The 22,576-nt window shown below is 42.8% G+C and overlaps 1 protein-coding gene across 2 annotated transcripts in view; it reads left to right on the plus strand.

The window, feature by feature from the left end:
* The window catches only part of CXADR (CXADR Ig-like cell adhesion molecule), a 100,302-nt gene extending 78,821 nt beyond the window's left edge, over positions 1–21,481 (plus strand). The window contains exons 4-8 of one of the 2 annotated variants that reach the window (XM_063956359.1): positions 1,825–1,980; positions 2,099–2,221; positions 2,594–2,732; positions 6,061–6,247; positions 18,271–21,481. In XM_063956359.1, the coding sequence (XP_063812429.1) occupies positions 1,825–1,980; positions 2,099–2,221; positions 2,594–2,732; positions 6,061–6,247; positions 18,271–18,294 (629 nt within the window). In that variant the 3' untranslated portion in view covers positions 18,295–21,481. Of the gene's footprint in view, positions 1–1,824; positions 1,981–2,098; positions 2,222–2,593; positions 2,733–6,060; positions 9,452–18,270 lie in introns of those variants that run through there. The other variant, XM_063956358.1, reaches the window with a different exon arrangement.
* Positions 21,482–22,576: the final 1,095 nt, after the last annotated feature.

The following is a 22,576-nucleotide window of genomic DNA, read 5'->3' on the forward strand; positions in this document are numbered from 1 at the left end:
ATCAACATGCAAATGGTCAACACGTGTTTTTTTTTTTTTTTTAACCTTAAACATAACCCTCCCCCTAGTGCAGGGGTGTCAAACACAAGGCCCGCGGGCCAAATCCGGCCCGCCAGACCTCGTCTGATGGCCCGCGGACTCACATTTCAAACATGGGTGGGTCCGTGGGACGCGCTTCGCTGCAGCCAATCCCTAGCCTGCCAGATTGATTGATGGCTCTGTGGCCCGGCTGCAAACTTTAAAAATAGGAGGTGGAGCCTTGCCAGTGCGGACTTGATGGCGCAGCTCTCCTCGATTTGGTGAGTTGTGCTTCGGACAGTGGATAACCTGCGGCTGGAGGAGGGTGTTGGGGTCTGAGAGCTGCCAGTGTTCCGCAGCCGGGGATCGGGGCTGGGTACTCCGTGATCCCGCGGCCAGCTCCGGGTGGTGATGCTGCTTTAGCTCTGAGCTGTTACAATCAGCGGTGACAGGGGGGCTGACTGTTCCCGCGGTGGGGGCTGGTTCAGGTCCCCGAGCTTCCGGCATTACAATGAGTCTCACTGACTCATTTAATGCCGCCACCAACGCTGCGCCTGTCTGCCCACCACCAGTGCCCCGGAGCCCTGTGCATTAAGACAGTCACTGCACAGTCAGTGACTCGGGTCCCGACTCCCGGCCGGAGGGGGAGAAGGAGATGCTCTGCTTTCAGCTCCTCCACCATAGACTCAAATGCTGCATGTGCCCGACTTGTTTAACTATTCCAAGTCCCTCTCTCTATTGCTGTTCACACGGACACCTGGCTGTTACACCCCGGTCCTGATTGTCACCAGCGCCAAAAGTTCATGGGAGGGATGCATAGAGTCACTGGCAGCCATCTCCATGCACAGTGACAGCCCCTGATTGTAAGCACTACTGATGCCAGGCAGGAAAATGCAATACTATTGTTGTACAAGTGGAAAGTGCTGCTCCTCCTCTCTCTCGCTCCTCTGCCCCCCCTCTCTCTTCATGTATCCCCCTCTATGCATCTCCTTCCTCTCTGTCTCCCCCCACTCTCCGTCTCTCCTCCTTTCTCGCTCTCTGTCTGTCTCCCCCCTTTCTCTCTCCGTCTCTCCCCCCTCTCTATCCCTATCTCCTCACTATCCATTTCCCCTCTCTGTCTCCCCCTCTCTCTGCTCCTCTCTCCGTCTCTCCCCCCTCTGCGTCTCCCCCCTCGCGCTCTCTCTCTGCGTCTCCCCCTTTCAGAGCTAGTTATTACTTACATTATTACAAAAAACAGTAATAATTGAATGCAGTGACATTAATTTATGATAATAAAGAGTGGACACATAGACCTACAGATACAACCGGCCCTTTGATGGGGACCAAACTGCTGATGCGGCCCCCGATGAATTTGAGTTTGACACCCCTGCCCTAGTGTCTAATCCTAACCCTAACTATAAAAATCATGAAAAACTGTGTTGACTTAGGACCATCGACCATCTGGTGTCAACTCAATGACTGTCTATTTGCAGTCTACCTTCCATCCAGATACCCTGTCCTTTCCTCTGCTGTCTGCCTCATTATCCCCTCTCATCGTTCTACCTCTGTTGTTCCCCCTCTGGTTTTTCACTGGCTCCCTGTCCCTCTTAGAATCCAATTCAGACTTCTTCCCTCCCAAGCCTAGTCCAACTAGCCTGATCTGAACATCGCAGTTATGTCATCATGTATGTAAAGTTATCTTTTTAGCTGTATAATTTTGAACGTATGCACATTTATTGTACATTTGTACCTTTACGTACAACGTTGCAAATCCTTTGTGGTGCTTTATAAATTAAAATATAATACATCTAATTGTGTATTCTACAGTCAGGCCGGCAAGCACAAGGTGCTTCATTGAAGGAAAGCAGGAGATTGGGAAAGACCTTTCCATGAAATGTGGTTCCAAAGAAGGATCCATGCCTCTTACGTACAGCTGGCAGAAAATCAGTGGGCAGGAGAAGCTTCCAGCAACCGCAACATCTGGTACAAACTACTAACTTGTTCTACTGACTCCTCGCATTCTGTGGCATGACACCTAGCATTCATCCATTGTCTCATGTGCGATTTGTGTTCTGATATTCTTAAACGTTGCTTCACTTAGATCCGACTGGAAGTGTGCTTTCCGTAAAAAATGCATCTCAGGAACATAGTGGCACATACAAATGCACAGCTCGAAACAGGGTAGGCACCGATGAGTGCCTCGTCATCCTCCGTGTCGTCCCTAGTAAGTATTTTATTATGCGTCATTGTGTGTTAACTGCCATTGTGCAGAAGTAGTCTGGGGATGTGTTTGTAATAGAACAGTTGGCAGATCATGTTTGAGAAAGAAACACGTTCTTGAAGTTCTAAAATGCGCGTACAGGGAAGGGAAGTGGTTTATGACCTGTTAACACCATAAAGTGGATTTGGAGTTCTGAGGGCTTGGTGTTCAGTAAAGGCTGCATAGTTGACCTCTGGCCCCGCAAAGTACTGAAGTAGGGGAGGCTTCCAAGTTGCAAAGTTAACCAGCGGGGCAGACATACAGTATAACCGTAATGCCCGCAAGAAATACTACACCCAGATAATTTGTTGTAATATTATATTTTTGTTTTTCTAGCTCCAAATACAGCTGGAATTATTGCTGGTGCAATCATTGGAACGTTGCTGTTCATTATACTTCTGGGCCTGTTGATCTTTTGTTGCTGCAGAAAGCAGAAAGAAAAAAAGTATGAAAAGGAAATACAACATGAAATTAGGTGAGTTTTTTTCTGTATAAAATTTTTAGCTTTTTTTTTTTTTTGCAGATTTATTTGCATGCGATTAGGCAGCAGCCGGCTTTTCTTTGGTGTAGTCAGATTGAGCCCCCACCATACTGGTTTCTGTCGGCCAGGCACCTAGGAGATGGAATTTAAATATTGTTAGAACACCTACCCACTGGTGTTTTTTTAAATGGCTTTAAACCAAAATGTTTTGTCACTATTACATTTTTAATGACTTATGCAAAAGAAATAAAATGGGATACAGAAAAAGGAAAGAAAGGAGAGGGGGAGGCAAGATGTTCCCAAATATCAAGTAAACCTAAAATAATGATGAGAAGACAGACTTATAAACAAAACAGAATACAAGCAAGTGTCCATACTGAACAACAATATTTCACAGTTCGGCCCATCTTCAGGGGCATTCATTCAGATTAAAAGAGGAAGGGTAGGACCTCCACGGCTTCTATTTCAAAGTGGAAGCAAGTCTTTGAAAGTACCTTACTAATAAGGATGGTGACGACGACGCAACGGCTTCCAGTTCTTGGGCTGATATCACGATATGCCCAAGGCCTTAGCGGTCCATTATGGGAACTGGGAGGGGATATCAATGAAGTATCACCAGTGTTGGATCCTGGGGAATGTTGTGTAATGATCTCAGAATGTTAGTGTATGTTATAAAAAATAGCTTTAAAAAAACCATAATGCTAAAGCAGTCAGTCAATTTCTCCTGCTGAGGTATCTTTTTAAAACGGTTAATGTTTTATCAAAAGGCAATGGAGAAAAACTATTTCCAAAATCACCTTAACGATCACAGAGGGGTAATAATACTGTTGTAGTTCTTTTACCAAGAAAGAAACGGAACTAAAAAAAGAAAAAAAGTGAGGCGGACTGATGTGATTGTGAAAACATTGGCAGTACAGCATTGTGTGTTATGTTGTCCTCTGCACCTTCACCTATTTATTAACCTTGTAACTACATACGGAATCCTGCACTGGTAAAGGGCAGCTGAATGTTTTCTACACATTGATGCAGTGTAAAGAAATGTTGCATCAAATATTTCTTTACAAAGTGTCCTTTATTCTATAGAATATTTTTAGAATTTATATTTAGTCATATTTAAACTCAGAGCTGTTCACTGGAGCAAGAGGCGTGTATTATCTTATAGTGGATATTTCTGCCAAGTGTTAAAAATGTGTTACACCAACACATGTATCTAATATAATGCCTCATGCTTGCCTCTGATTCATAGAGAACATATAGACTGCGCTGTGATGAATGTTTCCTCAGCCCACAAAATTACATTCTTTGTGGTGATGACAGGCGCTTCTTAACATTACAGAAGTGATCACTCAAATGCCTAGATGGGTGACTCTTAGGCTCCGGGGAGGAGCCCACTGACGCTTAGGCTCCGGGGAGGAGCCCACTGACGCTTAGGCTCCGGGGAGGAGCCCACTGACGCTTAGGCTCCGGGGAGGAGCCCACTGACGCTTAGGCTCCGGGGAGGAGCCCACTGACGCTTAGGCTCCGGGGAGGAGCCCACTGACGCTTAGGCTCCGGGGAGGAGCCCACTGACGCTTAGGCTCCGGGGAGGAGCCCACTGACGCTTAGGCTCCGGGGAGGAGCCCACTGACGCTTAGGCTCCGGGGAGGAGCCCACTGACGCTTAGGCTCCGGGGAGGAGCCCACTGACGCTTAGGCTCCGGGGAGGAGCCCACTGACGCTTAGGCTCCGGGGAGGAGCCCACTGACGCTTAGGCTCCGGGGAGGAGCCCACTGACGCTTAGATAGGTACACAGTATACAATTATGTGGCAGATAATCTGCCTGGTTGGAATGAAAATCTGGTAATGGATGAGAGCAAATGATCGACCATTTGCTCCTAGACACTGGAAAATGAACAAAACCTGTCGTTCATACAACACAAATGTAACCAACTTGGATGACCAACAGTTTTTGTCTATTTTCCAGTGTTTGGGAGCAAATGGTCAATTTGCTCTTATCCATTATCAGATTTTCATTCCAACCAGCCAGATCTGGCAGGTTATCTGCCAGATAATTGTATAGTATGTACCTAGCTTTAGGCTCCGGTGAGTAGCCCGCTGACTCTTGGGCTCCGGGGAGGAGCCCGCTGACTCTTGGGCTCCGGGGAGGAGCCCGCTGACTCTTGGGCTCCGGGGAGGAGCCCGCTGACTCTTGGGCTCCGGGGAGGAGCCCGCTGACTCTTGGGCTCCGGGGAGGAGCCCGCTGACTCTTGGGCTCCGGGGAGGAGCCCGCTGACTCTTGGGCTCCGGGGAGGAGCCCGCTGACTCTTGGGCTCCGGGGAGGAGCCCGCTGACTCTTGGGCTCCGGGGAGGAGCCCGCTGACTCTTGGGCTCCGGGGAGGAGCCCGCTGACTCTTGGGCTCCGGGGAGGAGCCCGCTGACTCTTGGGCTCCGGGGAGGAGCCCGCTGACTCTTGGGCTCCGGGGAGGAGCCCGCTGACTCTTAGGATAGGTACACACTATACAATTATGTGGCAGATAATCTGCCGAATCTGGCTGGTTGGATTGAAAATCTGGTAATGGATGAGAGCAAATGATCGACCATTTGCTCCTAGACACTGGAAAATTAACAAACCCTGTCATTCATACAACACAAATTTAACCAACTTGTATAGTGTGTACCTAGCTTTAGGCTCAGGGGAGGAGCACACTGGCTCTTGGGCTCAGGGGAGAAGCACACTGGCTCTTGGGCTCAGGGGAGGAGCACACTGACTCTTGGGCTCAGGGGGAGGAGCACACTGACTCTTGGGCTCAGGGGGAGGAGCACACTGACTCTTGGGCTCAGGGGAGGAGCACACTGACTCTTGGGCTCAGGGGAGGAGCACACTGACTCTTGGGCTCAGGGGAGGAGCACACTGACTCTTGAGCTCAGGGGAGGGAGGAGCACACTGACTCTTGAGCTCAGGGGAGGGAGGAGCACACTGACTCTTGAGCTCAGGGGAGGGAGGAGCACACTGACTCTTGAGCTCAGGGGAGGGAGGAGCACACTGACTCTTGGGCTCAGGGGAGGAGCACACTGACTCTTAGAGGTAAAGTGCGAGTGGAGATGTTGCCCATAGCAACCAATCCGATTCTTCCTGGCGTTTATTTAGCACCTTCTAGACGATAATAGCCAGAATCTGGTTGCTATGGGCAACATCTCCACTTCTTAAAACCCACACTTTAGCAAATATACCCCCTTAGGCTCAGGGAAGACGTACACTGACTCTTGGGCTCGGGGAAGAAGTACACTGACTCTTGGGCTCGGGGAAGAAGTACACTGACACTTTTTTTTTTTTTTTTTTACAGAGAAGATGTCGCTCCTCCCACAAGCCGTAATTCTACTGCTCGCAGTTACATAGGAAGCAACCACTCTTCTCTGGGATCGTTGTCTCCGTCAAATATGGATGGCTACTCAAAGTCTCGATACAACCATGTACCAAGTGAAGAGCATGAGCGTCCTCCAAGCACTGCACCAAACTTCATATCGCCCAAGGTAGCTGGTCCAAATCTTAGTAGAATGGGAGCCATACCTGTGATGATTCCAGCACAAAACAAGGATGGCTCAATAGTTTAAATGATCCCTCACGTCTTAGCGGTCACCTCCGCTCCCTTCAGACTTTGTTTCTTGGTTTTGTTTCCTTCCCCTACACATTCCAGTAGGACGTAGCACATACTGATCTGTTCTGGAGAGACAGGTCAGCTTCATTCTTTCTTTTGCAGATACAGAGAACGTTCTGCTCTGCAGGTCCTGTTCTGATTACACAATGTTTTGTCATATATCAAATGAAAGCACTATTTTCTATTAGCTAGGAAATCCATGAAAGCGATTGTTTATTGGGGTAGGAGTACACAGCACGAGCAGAAGTGAGAAGTGTCCCATATTTCACATTTATTAAGGAAGGTACCAGTCAAGTATTAGGCATTCATGTATAGCTGTATAAGTGTTGTCTTCCAATGAATCGTAGTGTACAAAAGGTGATCTCGTTTCTAGGAAAGCTTCTGTCCATAGCATGGCATGTAATGGAGTCTATTTAAATGAGGAATGATAGCTGTTGTTTATGCCTTTTTGTTATTATTATTATTATTATTATTTTAATATTTTTTGTCCATTTTTATTTATATTGTTTCTGTGCTAGTAATTTGTTAGTGAATAGTAATCTAGTTTGTGTTAAATCGTAATGGACCTCCTGGCATAACACTAGTTTGAGCGGTGGCGGATCCAGCTTGACTTAGAAAAGTGTAGAGGACACTGGTAAATGTGTCTCCTCCTGGTCTAGCTGATCACACATGGGGGGTAATTCCAAGTTGATCGCAGCAGGAAATTTTTTAGCAGGTGGGCAAAACCATGTGCACTGCAGGGGGGCCAGATATAACATGTGCAGAGAGAGTTAGATTTGGGTGTGGTGTGATCAATCTGCAATCTAAATTGTAGTGTAAAAATAAAGCAGCCAGTATTTACCCTGCACAGAAACAAAATAACCCACCCAAATCTAACTCTCTGCACATGTTATATCTGCCTCCCCTGCAGTGCACATGGTTTTGGCCAACTGGTAAAAAATGTCCTGCTGCGATCAACTTGGAATTACCCCCATGGTGCGGTCCTGTCATTTGGACTGATCCTAGAACAGTCAGATAAGCAAGCAGTTTGGCCACACGTGGTTCTACAACTATCACTGATCTGGCATCTTGGGGTACTTGGGTACCGGGCTAAGCAACAAGATTGCACCATGCCTCTGTCTGCTCTTTGTTCAGTTCCATTTGGTCAGTCAGCTGACTTGACACACCCAGATAATGAGGGCCACTGGTCAACTAGACCCACTACGGCCAATCCCTTCTGCCCCTACTGTTTTCAGGTTATAATGTATCAGGATGGACCATTTAGTGTGGGGGAAAATGACCAAACAAATAAGCCCCATGTCCAACGTACAGATTGGTCCTTTCTGTTCAAGCCTACATATGTTGTTTGTTGTGGCACATGAGAGCTGCCAGCACCAGGCATCTTATTTTTCTGAAAATGTCTCTTAATCGCTTTACTATGCGAATTAGATGCAAAAGCAGACTACGCTGATTAAAATGATAAGCTGCATGACTATATTCTGTGTGCGACTGAAGCCGTATCTGTATACGAAATGCTATGTTACAGTGGAAAACACTGTAAAGTAGCATTACGTATTTTAATTGGCTTTGGCTGCTTGTGTGTCTTGTTTCACATAGCAATGCAAATAACACTTTTTTGGGGGGGAAAAAGCACTAAAAGACACTTGCCTTTAATAAACTTGCTCGGAACTAGGTGCGACTACAAGGGCTGTTTAACGTGGCTGCAGCAACAATAACAGACACATCTGTAAGTAGCTGAAGTGGTTTCGATACGACAGCTGTGGGTCAAATTAATTTGTCATGGTGGTCTAAGTGGGTATTGTCCTAGTGCCACCAAGCATCATCCAGGAAGTGCCGGTGGAAATGAAATTAGATGTCTCTTTTCATTACTCAATGATCATATTGTGCCGCTGTATACAGCGGTGCAGACCCATTACACGTCTGCTCCAGATCTGCGTGCGCAATCTTCCTACCCGGTGCCTTTTTTTTTTTTTTTTGGTTTGTTTCTCTTCATATGAGAACCTTATGCAGGAATGTAACTTAGAACACACACGTGCCTACAATCATCTTTCTGAAGGTGCTCTAAATGTGAAGGCACAGTCTTCAAAATGTGATCTCTTTCTAAACGCATTTATATGATTAAATGTCTGTCGGAGCCATCCTCTTAAACAGGAACAAAATAATGAAGAATGACCATGTTCGTAAAAACATTGAATTGGCTCCAAGCCTTAATTAAAATATGAAGTTCCTGAGTGTGACGATGACCTCTCTGTATTTTCCTGCTCTTTTTGACACAGTGGATCATTAAATTAGACACATCTACTGCCCACATTGGACTTCACTAATATTGGTTAGGAGAGCTGTCTCTCTCCGCTAAGTCCACATGACATCAATGAGACAACAGTCCACGTAATGGCTGCACAATGTCTCTAGTCAATAGGTCAACTTTTTAAATGAACTTTAAAAGAATTTGAGATTTTTATACGTATGATAGATTGTGTCAATCTTGCAATTTTTCTAAAACTAATTAGTGTAAGTGGTTTTTGTTTTTTCCCCCTAATAATTCCGTTTTCTTTTTAAAAACCTTGAAATCTACCTGTTACAAGTTGTTTCTCCAGTTGTGCACTGTTTGGATGGTTATCAAAGTGTTGAGATAAGTCAAGCCTTGGTCATTTTTAAAAAAAAAATATCTGATTGCTGAATTTCCAAAGCAAACCTGTACATATGAATTTATTTATCCGTGACGGATCTGCTTTAATGTAGCAATGAAATAAAAACAGTACATATCGAACAGTGGCTGTAATAAAGTTGTTTTGTTTTTTTTTCTTTAATAATTGTTTTCTGGAAAGGTACTTAGTAGGTGCAGCAGGATCCATTTACCTGCCATGGTAATCTGCCTTTTTACAATATATTATATCCTTCAGATCTGGCAGAGCACAATTATTGCTATCATTTTTATACATAGCTTTCCTAATGAATTTTGAGTTAAATTTTTTTTTTTTTTTAAATGTACACGAAGGGCTTTCAAACCTGTACTTTTTTTTCCGTAGTCTTGTGAAATTACTGTACTTTTTTTAAAATAATAAAGTGATGAAATCCAGACTTGTCTCATTCAGCATTTTGTCTGAAAATCCTTATTTCTTTTCTCTGATTTAAAAACACTAACCAATCCTTCATGATTTCTGAGCTTTTTTTCTAAATTACATTGTAAGATGAAGACGACATGGCGGTTTTGACGCGTTTCACAGGTTTTGAGCAAACACTGCAGTGCTATGAAATACAGAGAGTTTCCGGGCATTGGAAAATCTAGTTCCTAAGTTTGTCCTGAAATGTGATCTGATCTCCTCCCAGTTGAGGGCTCAGTTGAGGGTAGAGTGCTTTATCAAGTTTAATTCAATAGAGAAATCCATGGTGAAATAGAGAGGTTCAGTACGATTTACCGACAGACATAATCCAACAGCCATTGACCTATAGTCAAAATAGCAACATTCATTATGCCGACATAGAATACTGACATTTGAAATGGCGACATGTCAAAATACCGACATGAGTTTTTTCTGTTTTTGGTGTGAATGTCAACACAGGTCGACAGGGACACCATCTAAGTGTACAGTGTCCCCTAGCATGGCTCGCAAGCTTCGGGCATGGTGCCTCCCTGCTCTCGGCACACTATTATATTCCCCTTCCAGGTCCACTGGGATGGTAAAGTATGAACAAGTCTGTGGGCAAAAATTCCTTAAAAATGCATGTCGGCATTTCAAATGTCAGCATTCTGACTGCATTTTGAACATGTCAGCATAATGGAGGTCGGTATTTTGACTGTCGGTCAATGGCTGTAGGGATTATGACCGTCTGTATTGTCAGTCGGTAAATCAACTGCTACCCAAATAGAGAGGTTCACTTAGTTTGAATTAAGTTGTGTTTTAAACCGGTGAGACACCTTTTCTCTCAATGGAACTGTAGGTTCTTATAAAAGATGTAGGGACTTCAATTAAAAATGTTTTGAGGTTTTTTTTTTTGTTTTAGTTTTTTTAAATGAATACATTTAGCCAATATTTGGCTGGTTATTTAGCTCTTTTAAGTGGTTAAGCCTAATATTCCACTCATAAAGATGACATTTGTAAGTATAAAGAACCTCTGGACAATAACAAACCACCATTTTTGGCTCTTGTTACCATAATCTACTTTTAATAGGAACATTTTAATAGAGTGATTATAAACATGCCACGTCTTCCTAGCTATCCTTGGTACCCCAGCTTGGCTCCTTAGAAGATATCCACAGAGCTAGTCATTGGTATACGATAGACATGATTAACCAAGAGATCTCCCTGAGGATTATTGCAGACCAGGCAAAGTGTGTCACCGTAGAGTCCCACCATCAGATGGTGTACAGTGCCAGGGTGGTGTTGATTCAGATGTTATGTTGGGCATTTGGAAAGCAGCTTTAATGACGTTGATTTAGATTATTTTTTTTTATGGATTCTACAAACCAAACCTGCTTCTTTGTGGGGAGCTACTCATTGATCAGGACTATCCAAAAGACCACTTTATGCAGGTAAATGGGGACATCAAGCAAACTAGCCTCCAGAATCGCATTGCACACGCTCACCTGGTGGAGGAATAAAGATTCTCTCTGTTTAAACATTTGAGATACGAATTGTATCCAGTTCAGGTGACACATACTCCTCAGCGAGTTATAGGCTCATTCAGATGTGCTACTTGTGTAGCTATAGACAGATCTTGGGAACTGGTTTGGCATCTCCTCTCAATGCACCTTTCATCATTACATTTACGTAATCTCGCATGAATCCATAGGCCCTTTGGAGGGGCTTTGATAATATCTAAATGGGGTATTTAAGAATATTGGCAAGGGTGATCTAACAGAAATGTTTAAACTGTTCTTGTAAGGAAGAGAAGCTAAGCAAGGAATCCCTCAGGAGCAAAATAGCATAGGGTCTTCTCCGTACTGAGCTGGAAATCCTTGGCAATGGGATGTGCTGAATTAGAGTATCTCCTGGCCAGCCACTAGGCTCTCTCTCTCTCTCATTTTCTTGGGCGCAGTAAGAGGGGTTTTAAAAGTTAACCCATGGAAAGGACCAATTCATAGTAAGTGCTAACTAGAAGCCTACACTGTCCACCGTCAACATTACTGATGGCTCTCACCCCTCATTCACATGGATGTTAAATTGTAATTTGAGCACATTTTGGGGGACCAGTGTACTTGCTGCCCAATCCCCATAAGGAGCGGACTAAATAAATCTGACTGTTTGGTGAGGTTTACGGGAATAAACTCAGACCAATGAGATTTGTACTACAAATACCTAAAGAACACAACCAAACTCATTTGTGAACTTTGAGTTCTCCCATCTCTCTTCTCTTTATAATTAACAACAAGAGTTAAATGAAACTAATACAGAGTTCCGTAATGTGTGCCAGAGTTATTGATTAGCTGTAAAACATTTGCAAGAGATGGACCATGGAACATATAGTACAGCAAAGGGACAAAGTTCAACTCTACTATTTGTGGATGGCAATCACTGGAGACCGAACATCCAAAGCAGAGAGGCCTGGAGAAGTAAGCACCCATCTTGTACCCCATTTTAGCTTTTTACAACACAGGTTTGTGGATCCCAGTATTCCTCCCTCATAAGGCAGGAGAGTCTATTGAAATACACAATGAATTCATCAACTGTGTTGTCCAACCAATCACACCCAAGGATAAGGCTTTAAGCATTGAGATCATGAGAATCTGATGGTTAGTATCTACACTACAGTCTCCTGATGTCTGTTCATGAGTCCACCGTAAGGATGAGTATGGAAGGGTCCAAAGGAGGGAAGCTTTGTGAGATTTGTGAAGAACGTGTCTGCCTGTCTTAAGGTTGCCCAAGACACTTGGAAGGCAAATGGACTGCTATCTACTCACCTGCCAAGCTTTTGCACATAAATGTGCGCGGTATAACAATTCATATGTATGCCATATCTAGCCTCCAGTCCCCTCACCGCTTCCCCCTATCTTGATGACCATTCTTTCATCATACCTGGCATCCAGAATTAGTGCAGTGATTTTACAGCAAAGAAGAAGAAGAAACCACAAACACTTCTTATTATACCCTAGCTAAGATGAGGAGAGGTTGAGAGATGTCTATTAAAAGTGTGACTTGGTCGTCTTTAATGAGACAGGGTTATAGAAAGCCTGTTGACACCAGTAGATCAAATTTGACAAGTACAGGTTGAGTATCCCTTATCCAAAATGCTTGGGACCAGAGGTATTTTGGATATGGGATTTTTCCGTATTTTGGAATAATTGCATACCATAATGAGATATCATGGTGATGGGACCTAAATCTAAGCACAGAATGCATTTATGTCACATACACCTTATACACACAGCCTGAAGGTCATTTTAGCCAATATTTTTTATAACTTTGTGCATTAAACAAAGTGTCTACATTCACACAATTCATTTGTTTCATATACACCTTATACACACAGCCTGAAGGTCATTTAATACAATATTTTTAATAACTTTGTGTATTAACAAAGTTTGTGTACATTGAGCCATCAAAAAACAAAGGTTTCACTATCTCACTCAAAAAAGTCCGTATTTCGGAATATTCCGTATTTCGCAATATTTGGATATCGGATACTCAACCTGTAATGCATTACAGTATATGGCCTGTATAAATTGTCATTTTAAAATAATGTAGTGTCATCATCAATTAATAGGATAAATACGACCCACCCTTCTAGAAAGCCTTCATGGGAATAATTTTGACACATTAAACATCGGGTTTGATTCTATAAATCTTTTAAAATGATTAATTGAGCGATTAATTCTAATGACCTGTAGTGAGGTAGGCCTCCGGCATTTTGTGATCCATATTGATCAGATCTTGTAATTGGATCACGTTCCGTATCCCATAATTGTTTTCCATCAATTTAACGCTTCCAGCATATCGCAGATGACTTAATCGTTCGCTGTATCTCCACCCAGCTGTCAGAGATGCAACGTCCTGTGTAGCTCTCCATCGGTATTAAGCAGAAATTACAGTATGTGAGTTAGTGTTTAAACAGCTATACTTTTGTTAATTACAGTTTTGATTCTGTTTGTTTAGAAAGTAATTACCGGCTCCTAAAGATACTTTGCTAAAGAAACAACAAATATTCGGAGCCAAGCTTTCATTTAAATGGTTCCCTTGCAGACTTGGCGGAGGCTCTACTGTACTCTTATACTTGGCTATCAGATTTCTACATGAACTGCAGAAACACATTTCAGTAATATAGAAGGTTTACTGTCGCCCAGTAAAGTTACGTTTGAGATTATTTCAGAAATTAAGTTTTCTTTATTGCCTACTGTATCTTTTCACTGCAATAAATAAAACCAATAAAATAGCAGTGGTCCTAATTGGAATAGCATATCTAGAGTGCTTTAAGAGGAAATAGGTGCAGACATCTCTTAATTACACGTTTCCTGTGTAACACCGTCAGGGGGGTATTTATCAAAGCTTGGCGAGAGATAAAATTGTGAGCGATAAATTACCAACCAATCAGCTCCTAAAGGTCAATTTTCAAACGCAGCCCTTAACATGTAATGTAGAAGCTGATTGGCTAGTACTTTATCTCTCACAATTTTAACTCTTTAGCTTTGCTAAATACCCACCTCAATGAGATACAATGAGATTCTGGTGCGATGTGTTCAGCATCGCAGCTGTTGGGATGCCGGTGGTCATGTGACCAATGTCGGAATCCCGACACCACTCAGGAGAGCGGCGCCGCATCACCGACCGCCGACATCCCGAATGTGAGTATCTGGGTTAGGCACTAGAGGGGGTGGTTAACAGTAGCCGCTACCCCCGAAGGTTAGGGTTACGGGAGGGGGGGTACCCCTAATCTTCGCGGGGTAGTGCTAGGGCTAACCACCCCCTCTAGTGCCTAACCATCTCCCCCCAGACGCCAATGTCGGCATCTTCCAGGGTTGGGATGCCGCTGTCGGTCATGTGACTTATTCTTATGTATTCCGTTTCCAGTATCCTGTACACATCAACATTCAAGAACAGGTCAAAATGTAAAGTTTAGTGATGGCAGCCATCTGATGGGCAGAATCTGAAGCCATACTACTGAGGGTGCATGCAACCTTTCTGTTTGATAGGTTCTATTGGCGCAACTGAAGCGTACAGTGGTATCCCTTCTTTTTAGCGAATCAGTAGGCTGTATTCTTGTGAATATTGTTTAAGGTGACAAAATGGCTGCCTCTAGTCTTTGGAGACGATAAATGCATTTGAATAAACTTTACGTGTGTTCTGCCTAATGAACAGCTGACTGAATGCTGCTAGCAAGGATTGTGGGTCTGACAGCTGAAAAATCCAAACTTCCACTGTAATTAGACTATCAGTGTTTTAATAGCGAGAACAAATAGTTTAGTGCATATACAATTCATTTAAATGAATGTTGCTAATTATTGCTACAGATGAGTCATATATTCTTAATATAGAGACTGAACTTTCTCTTTACTTTTATATTATTATACTAATAAGGAAATGGTTGATAGGTTATCATAATAGATTGCAGTTATATCAGCTCTGTATGTTTGCCTAATAGGCTAGAAACAACAGACCTCAGATGACGCCTGCAGTATAGCTTGTATTATTGTATCCCAGAGCTAATTATAATACATTACATGATAAACTAATGTGTGTTTTACAAGGAACAACCTCGTGGTACAATTTATAAGTGTTTTCATCAAGGCAGGGATAAGAAGTACTGATAAGAATAGATTATTAACATTTATTTATGACTAGACCTCTTCTGACCTTTCCATCTTAAAAGCCTCAGATTGATGAGTGTGCCCCCATGCATATAACTGGGTACCCCCGCTGCTGGGAGTCCCGTCATTGTGAGGGAATACCTATATAATATTTTTACTTTGCTATGATCACATTTTGCTTTTATAATATGTAGTTTCAAATATTTGCTGCCACCTAGTGGAGTAAGTGAGGATCTACAGCTGTCTTCATATATCACAAAGGATACATGCCTCTGAGCTGGTTCTAAAGAAAATAGTATGGCCTAGAATTTGTTGTGATTCTTGAGAAGGCTACAGCAGCAACAGCAAAACCCTAATACCCCTTTTACACCAACATCCTGCACTCGGGACTTACCCCGTTTACACTGCGGTGCCAACCTGGGAATATCCCGGGTCTGTACCGTTTATACTGCAGTGTCGTTAAGGCCAGCTCTTAGGCTGCTTGCGCCGTGCCCCACAACCTCCGATCCGGCCGCAGAATGCTGCGGTTGGGAGGTTGGGGGCTCTTCTATTGCTGTAAACGGGTCTGATCCGGGTTACTCATTTACCCTGCCCCTGTACACACATTTTCTACCTGTGTTCAACCCTGGTCGAAACCCGGGTAGGATTGCATTGTAAATCAACCCGGGTTATTTTTTTTTGGAGCTGACCTGGGTCGACCCGACAATAATCATGAGCCTGATCCACATAAAATCGTTGTCCTTTCCCCACGCTCCGTGGCTGTCTTATAACTCCTGACAAGAAGAGCACGTTACAGGCGCCACAAACTATTACAGCACTGTCTGATCTCACCTTCTCTGTGCCACCCAGCTAGTGATAATGTAATCCGTATTTGTGCTGATAAAATCAGAGGGATCATTTACTCAAAGAGCAGAACATAAAGCTGTGTGTTCTGTTTAGCTAGAAGTCACTCTTGTAAGTGAATACAATACGTAATGCTGAAACTAAGCGACATACAGTGGGGGAAATGTATCAAACCAAGAGTAAATCAGCTTCTGGCTACAGTATTTATCAAGTACAGGGTGGCTCAAATGTAGGTATCTAGTAATGATCTTTCATTATTATTGTCAGGGGTGGCCAACCTGTCAGAGGCAAAGAGCCAGAAAAGATCTGCAGTTAAGGTGCGTGCACAAAAATGGGGGCGTGGCCTAGTTGTCACAAAGCCACGCCCCATTTTTTGTGCGCACACCTTTCGGTATGATGTTTGTAGGAGTATGACCTTGTGTCATAACCCCGTTTTTAGTCATATTGTACAGTGCCACATACATATAATTCCCCAGTAGTGCCACATACATATAAAAATGCCAAAAAATGGGTGCCCCCCACAGTGCCAGATACATATATGCCCCACAGTGCCAAATACACATGTCCCCACGGTGCCAAATACACATATGCCCCCGGTGCCAGGTACACATGCCCCCACAGTGCCAGATATGCCCGCAGTGCAGATACACATGCCCCCACACAGTTTACCAGATATGCCCCCAGTGCAGAAACACATGTCCCCACAGTGTGCCCTCCCCCTTCTCCCCAAGTGCTGCTCACCACGCTGCTGTGAGGTGAGAAGAGCGCAGCGTGCACCTCTCCTATCCCTCCGTCGGCAGTGTCGATCTTCAATTCGGCGCCGGGCCGTGAGCCAATCGGAGCCCGCGGTCCGGCAGCCAGTCAGGAGCCTCAGCTGCCGGTCCGCGAACTCTGGCTCACGGGCCAGCGCCGAATTTAAGATAGACACCGCCGCTGGAGACCTTAGAAGTCTGTGCGCACGGCCCGGCTGTGTGAGTGTGTGTGTGTGTGTGCACTGTCGGACAGCGGTGGCCAGGAGCGGATCGACTCGAGCCGCATGCGGTGGATGAAAGAGCTGCGGGATGGCCACCGCTGCACTAGGTAGTGTAATATAAATATATAATAATAATCTAAACATACTTCTACCTACTTTTGGGCCACCCTGTTCATTCTATAAAATGATAGGCAGCTGACTGGCTGTGATGGCCAACTTCTCCACTCCATAGGTTTGATATGTTATTGTGAGTCACTTAAAACCCTGGCCCAAATGTATTAAGTCGTAGAGAGTGATAAAGTAGCAGCCAATCAGCTTCCTAACTGCCCTTTTACAGGATCTTTGAAAAATGACAGTTCAGAGCTGATTGGTTGGTTCTTTATCGCTCTCCACTTAATCACTTTTTAAGGCTTGATACATTTGGGCCACAGCCTTATAATGTAAGGTGTAGCATTCTTTAACATAGCTGAGCGTCCTGCTTAATGTACAAACTCTAGTATTGTCCACACTATTATGGACCTGATGCAGAGCCAGGCATAGCTCCGGCCACTTCCTGCGATTATCCCCAGACTGCGCATCTGCCACACGATGCAGACGCAACTTGATGAAGGATACGGGAGTGGCTGGTTTGTCCCGTGCCTGCCCGGCTCTCTCTCTCCATGATATGGGAGCAACTGGATGGCTACTTTGCAAATATATTTATTTATAACCAGTTATTTATATAGCGCACACATATTCCGCAGTGCTTTACAGAGAATATTTGGCCATTCACATCAGTCCCTGCCTCAATTTATATTCCCTATCACATGTACACACATTCACACTAGGGTTAATTTTGTTGGGAGCCAATTAACCTACCAGTATATTTTGGGATTGTGGGAGGAAACCAGAGTATCCGGAGGAAACACACGCAAGTACGGGGAGAATATACAAACTCCACACAGTTAGGGCCATGGTGGGAATCAAACCCATGACCTCAGTGATGTGAGGCAGTAATGCTAACCATTACACCATCCGTACTGCCCAAATATACGGAAAAGATCTGTGTGAGGGCAGGGGGCATGTAGTCAGACTACGGGGATGGATTGAGGCTTGTATATCTATTGTCTCCAGCATTGGACAGGATGTAGTGCCAATACTAACGATGATGATTGTGGGAGGTGCGACAATACCTCATTAACATAAGGTAGTATGGCTGCTGCGGCACTTGCAAGTGCTTTCATCCATATGTCTGAAAGGGGTGTTACAAAACACGATCTCCCTAGCTAAAGTTTTAAATAAATACATGAATTATTATGCATGCAACCATCTAACACCCATTTTCTTTCCTTCATTCAAGTATCACGGCTTAACAGTGGTATAAACTGGACTACACACCCAGCACGCAGTGAGTGGGGCAGATATGGGATTCCTGTTGTTGATGCACTGTTATATGATGAGTTTTACCACTCCCCTGCCGCCCAACAAAGTCAGCGGTGTTTACACGGCCGGCACGGTTTCTGCCTTCCCTGAGGATTTCTTGAAGACTCGGGAATACTTTAAGGTTGTGAATATTAATGAAAGAAGAAGGTTAAACGAAGAAGAAGAGACTTTTTTGTAGCTGAAGAACTCAATACTGTCCTGCAGTTCAGGGGTGCAGCACAGGGTTATGGGTGCAGCTACCAAAACAAACTACAGTAACATTTCAAGCAGTTGCAATAAGTAACAAATTACTGTGTCAGCCGGTAACGCGGTGCGTCCTTCAATCAACTCGAAAAGCCTTTGGTGACTATTACTATTAATGTATATACACATTCATAACTACCGGACCATAGGTAATCCCTTGAAACTTAACGTTTACTCATTTGTTTTCTAACAATCCTTTTCATTTTGGCATCTCCAAAAAAATTTATTTTGTATTTAGAATTCTAGGATAAATTTATGACTTTACAGTATTTTTTTTTCTCAAGCTGATTTTGTTTTTTGCTTTGCTGTCATCAAGAATTTGAGTTTAAAAAACAAACAAAAAACGAGTTTTATATTTCTTTTGGATTAACTGACAGAGCTGATCTTTAATGCTATGCAGAATGTTATGACTACTTTGTAACGTGCCTTTAGTCTGGGAAAGAAACCTATAAGTCCTCAGACTTTTACTCGTGCCCTGAATGGCAAACAAAGCAGAGCCAATCGCAGAGCTGCCTGAGGGAGGAAGAAGGAGCATTGCGTGCATTGGTAGTCCGCATGGAAAGAGAGGCGAACTATTGAAAATGCTACACAATCAGTGTAAATAGAAGGCTCATATATTTCCATTCACTTTATACCAGTGCTGGCTGCATGTAAAACTGTGGTCGCTATCTCTGCCTGTAACACGCCTGAAAGTCCAATGTTCTGAGTTTGCTTCAGGTATAATAAGAACAAGCACCAATAATAAAATGTATGTAAATAATCTGCAGTGCGGACACTTACTGTACAGAAATATCAGATACATACAGTCCATTTACTGTTTATACAGGGTGAGGCAAACAAAAACCTCCCAGATTGTAAAGGTTAAAAAAAAAGAAATGCGATTAAAAATGTTAGTACATAGTCTAAAAGTGCATGGAATACAGTTCATTATCAATTGGTTTTGAATATAATACAGGTTGAGTATCCCTTATCCAAAATGCTTGGGACCAGAGGTATTTTGGAATAATTGCATACCATAATGGGATATCATGGTGATGGGACCTAAATCTAAGCACAGAATGCATTTATGTTACATATACACCTTATACACACAGCCTGAAGGTAATTTTAGCCAATATTTTCTATAACTTTGTGCATTAAACAAAGTGTGTCTACATTCTCACAATTCATTTATGTTTCATATACACCTTATACACACAGCCTGAAGGTCATTTAATACAATATTTTTAATAACTTTGTGTATTAAACAAAGTTTGTGTACATTGAGCCATCAAAAACAAAGGTTTCAGTATCTCACTCTCACTCAAAAAAGTCCGTATTTCGGAATATTCCGTATCTTGGAATATTTGGATATGGGATACTCAACCTGTATGACCAGATGGTGGCCTTCATTGGCGATACACATTTGTAGTCCATTTCTGAAGTTTCGCATCAGTCGGCAGTCATTTCCGGCGTTATTGCTGCAAGTTCCTGATGAAGCTCACTTTCATTTGTGTGACCGTGTTATCAAGCAGAATTTTTCGTTACTGGACCGAAAACCATCCTCATCAGCTTCATGAGAGGTCTCTGTACAGCCAACGGGGCCATCTGACAGCTGAGGTCTACAAACATTGACTAAGAACCATTAATAAGCTGAAGGCTGCTATATGCCAAGAAATGACGAGATCATATTCAAAAGCAACTGAAAATAAACTGTATTCCATATACTTCTAGATTATGTACTAACATTTTGGATAACATTTACCATGCCTTTTTTTGTTAACCATTAAAATCTGGGGGGGGGGGGGGAAATTTGTGTGCGTCATCCTGTATTTTGCAAATTCCTGTTTGTATGTAATTGCCGTTGTTTGGCTAGGAGATGGCACAGAACAGATATGTCTGGCAGACTATGGAGTTAATTCAGTTATGTACCGTTACAACCACATTGGAACACTCTGCCCTGCGTCATGATCTGAAGCAAGTTGCCTATTTGTGTTATCTACTTTTAAAGGTGATTATTGAATGTATCCAAACCATTTCCCCATACACTGCCTATATATATATATATATATATATATATATATATATATATATATATATATATATATATATATATATATATATATATATAACACACCATTTACACATACCTCCACCCACATCCCACAAACTGAATTGTTCGTTATAATAACGTATTGTTGCAATAAGTTGACTCCTTTCATTATAAATATACACTGAGCAAGAACTGAGGTTATTATTTTTTTTTTTAATAGTTCCCAGTTTTACAGATGAATTCCTCATGGAATATTTATATTTCAAACTGTCCCTGCAACAGCTATGTAGAGTTTGGGAACGAAGCCTTCATCCATATTTCATGGCACCAAATGTAATGGGAATCCAGACGGTAGCACTACAAAGTGATTTAACGAAATAGCTCAAATCAACACAGACTTTATTGAATGTGCATGAATTTAAGAATATTCTGTGAAATTGGCATTGTAAGAATGTTTTCATTTCCTGATGCGGAGAACCAAATCTCACCGACATTGTGACAAAGTGCTCAGTGATTGAAGTGTATAAAAGGCCCCAAAATCTGAATATTTATTCCCACTTGTAAAGCGCAACAGAATATGCTGCAGCTACAGTATATAAACGTTAATATTTCATGTCACTCTTACAAACAAGAGTTACAAGATCGGAGGACATAATTTTTTTTTTTTTAAGGATGAATATATTTACCTTTAAAGCAGTTTTGAACAACATAACTGTCTGGTGTATAACTACAACTCCCAGCAATATTTTATTAGTCATGCTGAGGCGATTCATGTTTTCTGGAACAATACTATTACACTTTTTTTTATTGTGAATTTGTGAAATGTAAATAAAGAGACTTTAATTTTTTTTCACTTTTTGGGGGGGCCAATTAAAATAGTTGAACTGAATTCATTTTACAGGATATAGTGAAATTGCCATAATTTGTATAGTTCCAAATCCGAAAAAGTGCAAATGCAGAAAATGAATACTGACAAATACCTTGTGCATAACACTGTGAGGGGGAATATGGATAGCTTTTGTGTTTCCAGACAGTATAAATACAATCAATGCTGCAAACTGAAAAATTGATTAGAATGAAAACTGTTTTTCCAAATCAAGCTTCATATTTCTCCATTAATACTGCAAATTGTAGGTAGGTATCATACTTAGGAAAAAGGGGTGAGTTGGACTACACACATTTTTGTAAGCATAAGTTGTGCTGGTATGTGGAGGATTCTGCCACACAGGAAAAAGTAAATTGCAGGTGTGCACTCTATGCCCTAAGAATACTGATAACCAAAATAATTTTGATAAACTCTTACAATTAACATGGAGCACAAGTGACGTTCTTGGCACACATTTGGCCAAATATGTGGGCCCATCCACTATGTCCAGGTCAAGTTCATTAGATGGGTAACTAACATCCTCATTTTTGGCCAAATTTGTGTTAAGAATTTTATTTCCTGTGAGGTGTCATACTTCCCAATATTTGGAGGTTACCGATAGGGATAGAGGGCAAAAAAGTGGGCTTGCCATGACCCTTGGAGGAGGGTGTCCAGCAACCTAGAAATACTGGAATGCCTAACCCTAAAAACACCCTTTCCATGCTGTCGGAACCAGAAGCAGCAGGTCCGCAAGGCATACAGAATTTGCCTCCCAATTGTAATCAAGATGGCTGAACTGTCCCCTAAAATCACAATGGTCTTGCATAAATTAAGTGGTTGGGAGGTAAGGGAATGTTGCTTCCCACAGATCCTGCTCCCTTTGGGCAGCCATGGATAGTCACAAGTGTATACATCACATAACAGAAAAAGAGGGATATGGTCATGTGACCGGCAGTCAGGATCCTGCCCGTCACTGTACCAACGCCGGAATCCAGAACTCTGTCCAGCCCGAAAGTCGGCATGCCGACTAACAGGGACTGTTCCCACTCATGGGTGTCTAAAACACCCGTAGAGTGGGAACAG

Source organism: Pseudophryne corroboree, chromosome 2, assembly GCF_028390025.1.
Source record: "Pseudophryne corroboree isolate aPseCor3 chromosome 2, aPseCor3.hap2, whole genome shotgun sequence".
Lineage (NCBI taxonomy): Eukaryota > Metazoa > Chordata > Amphibia > Anura > Myobatrachidae > Pseudophryne > Pseudophryne corroboree.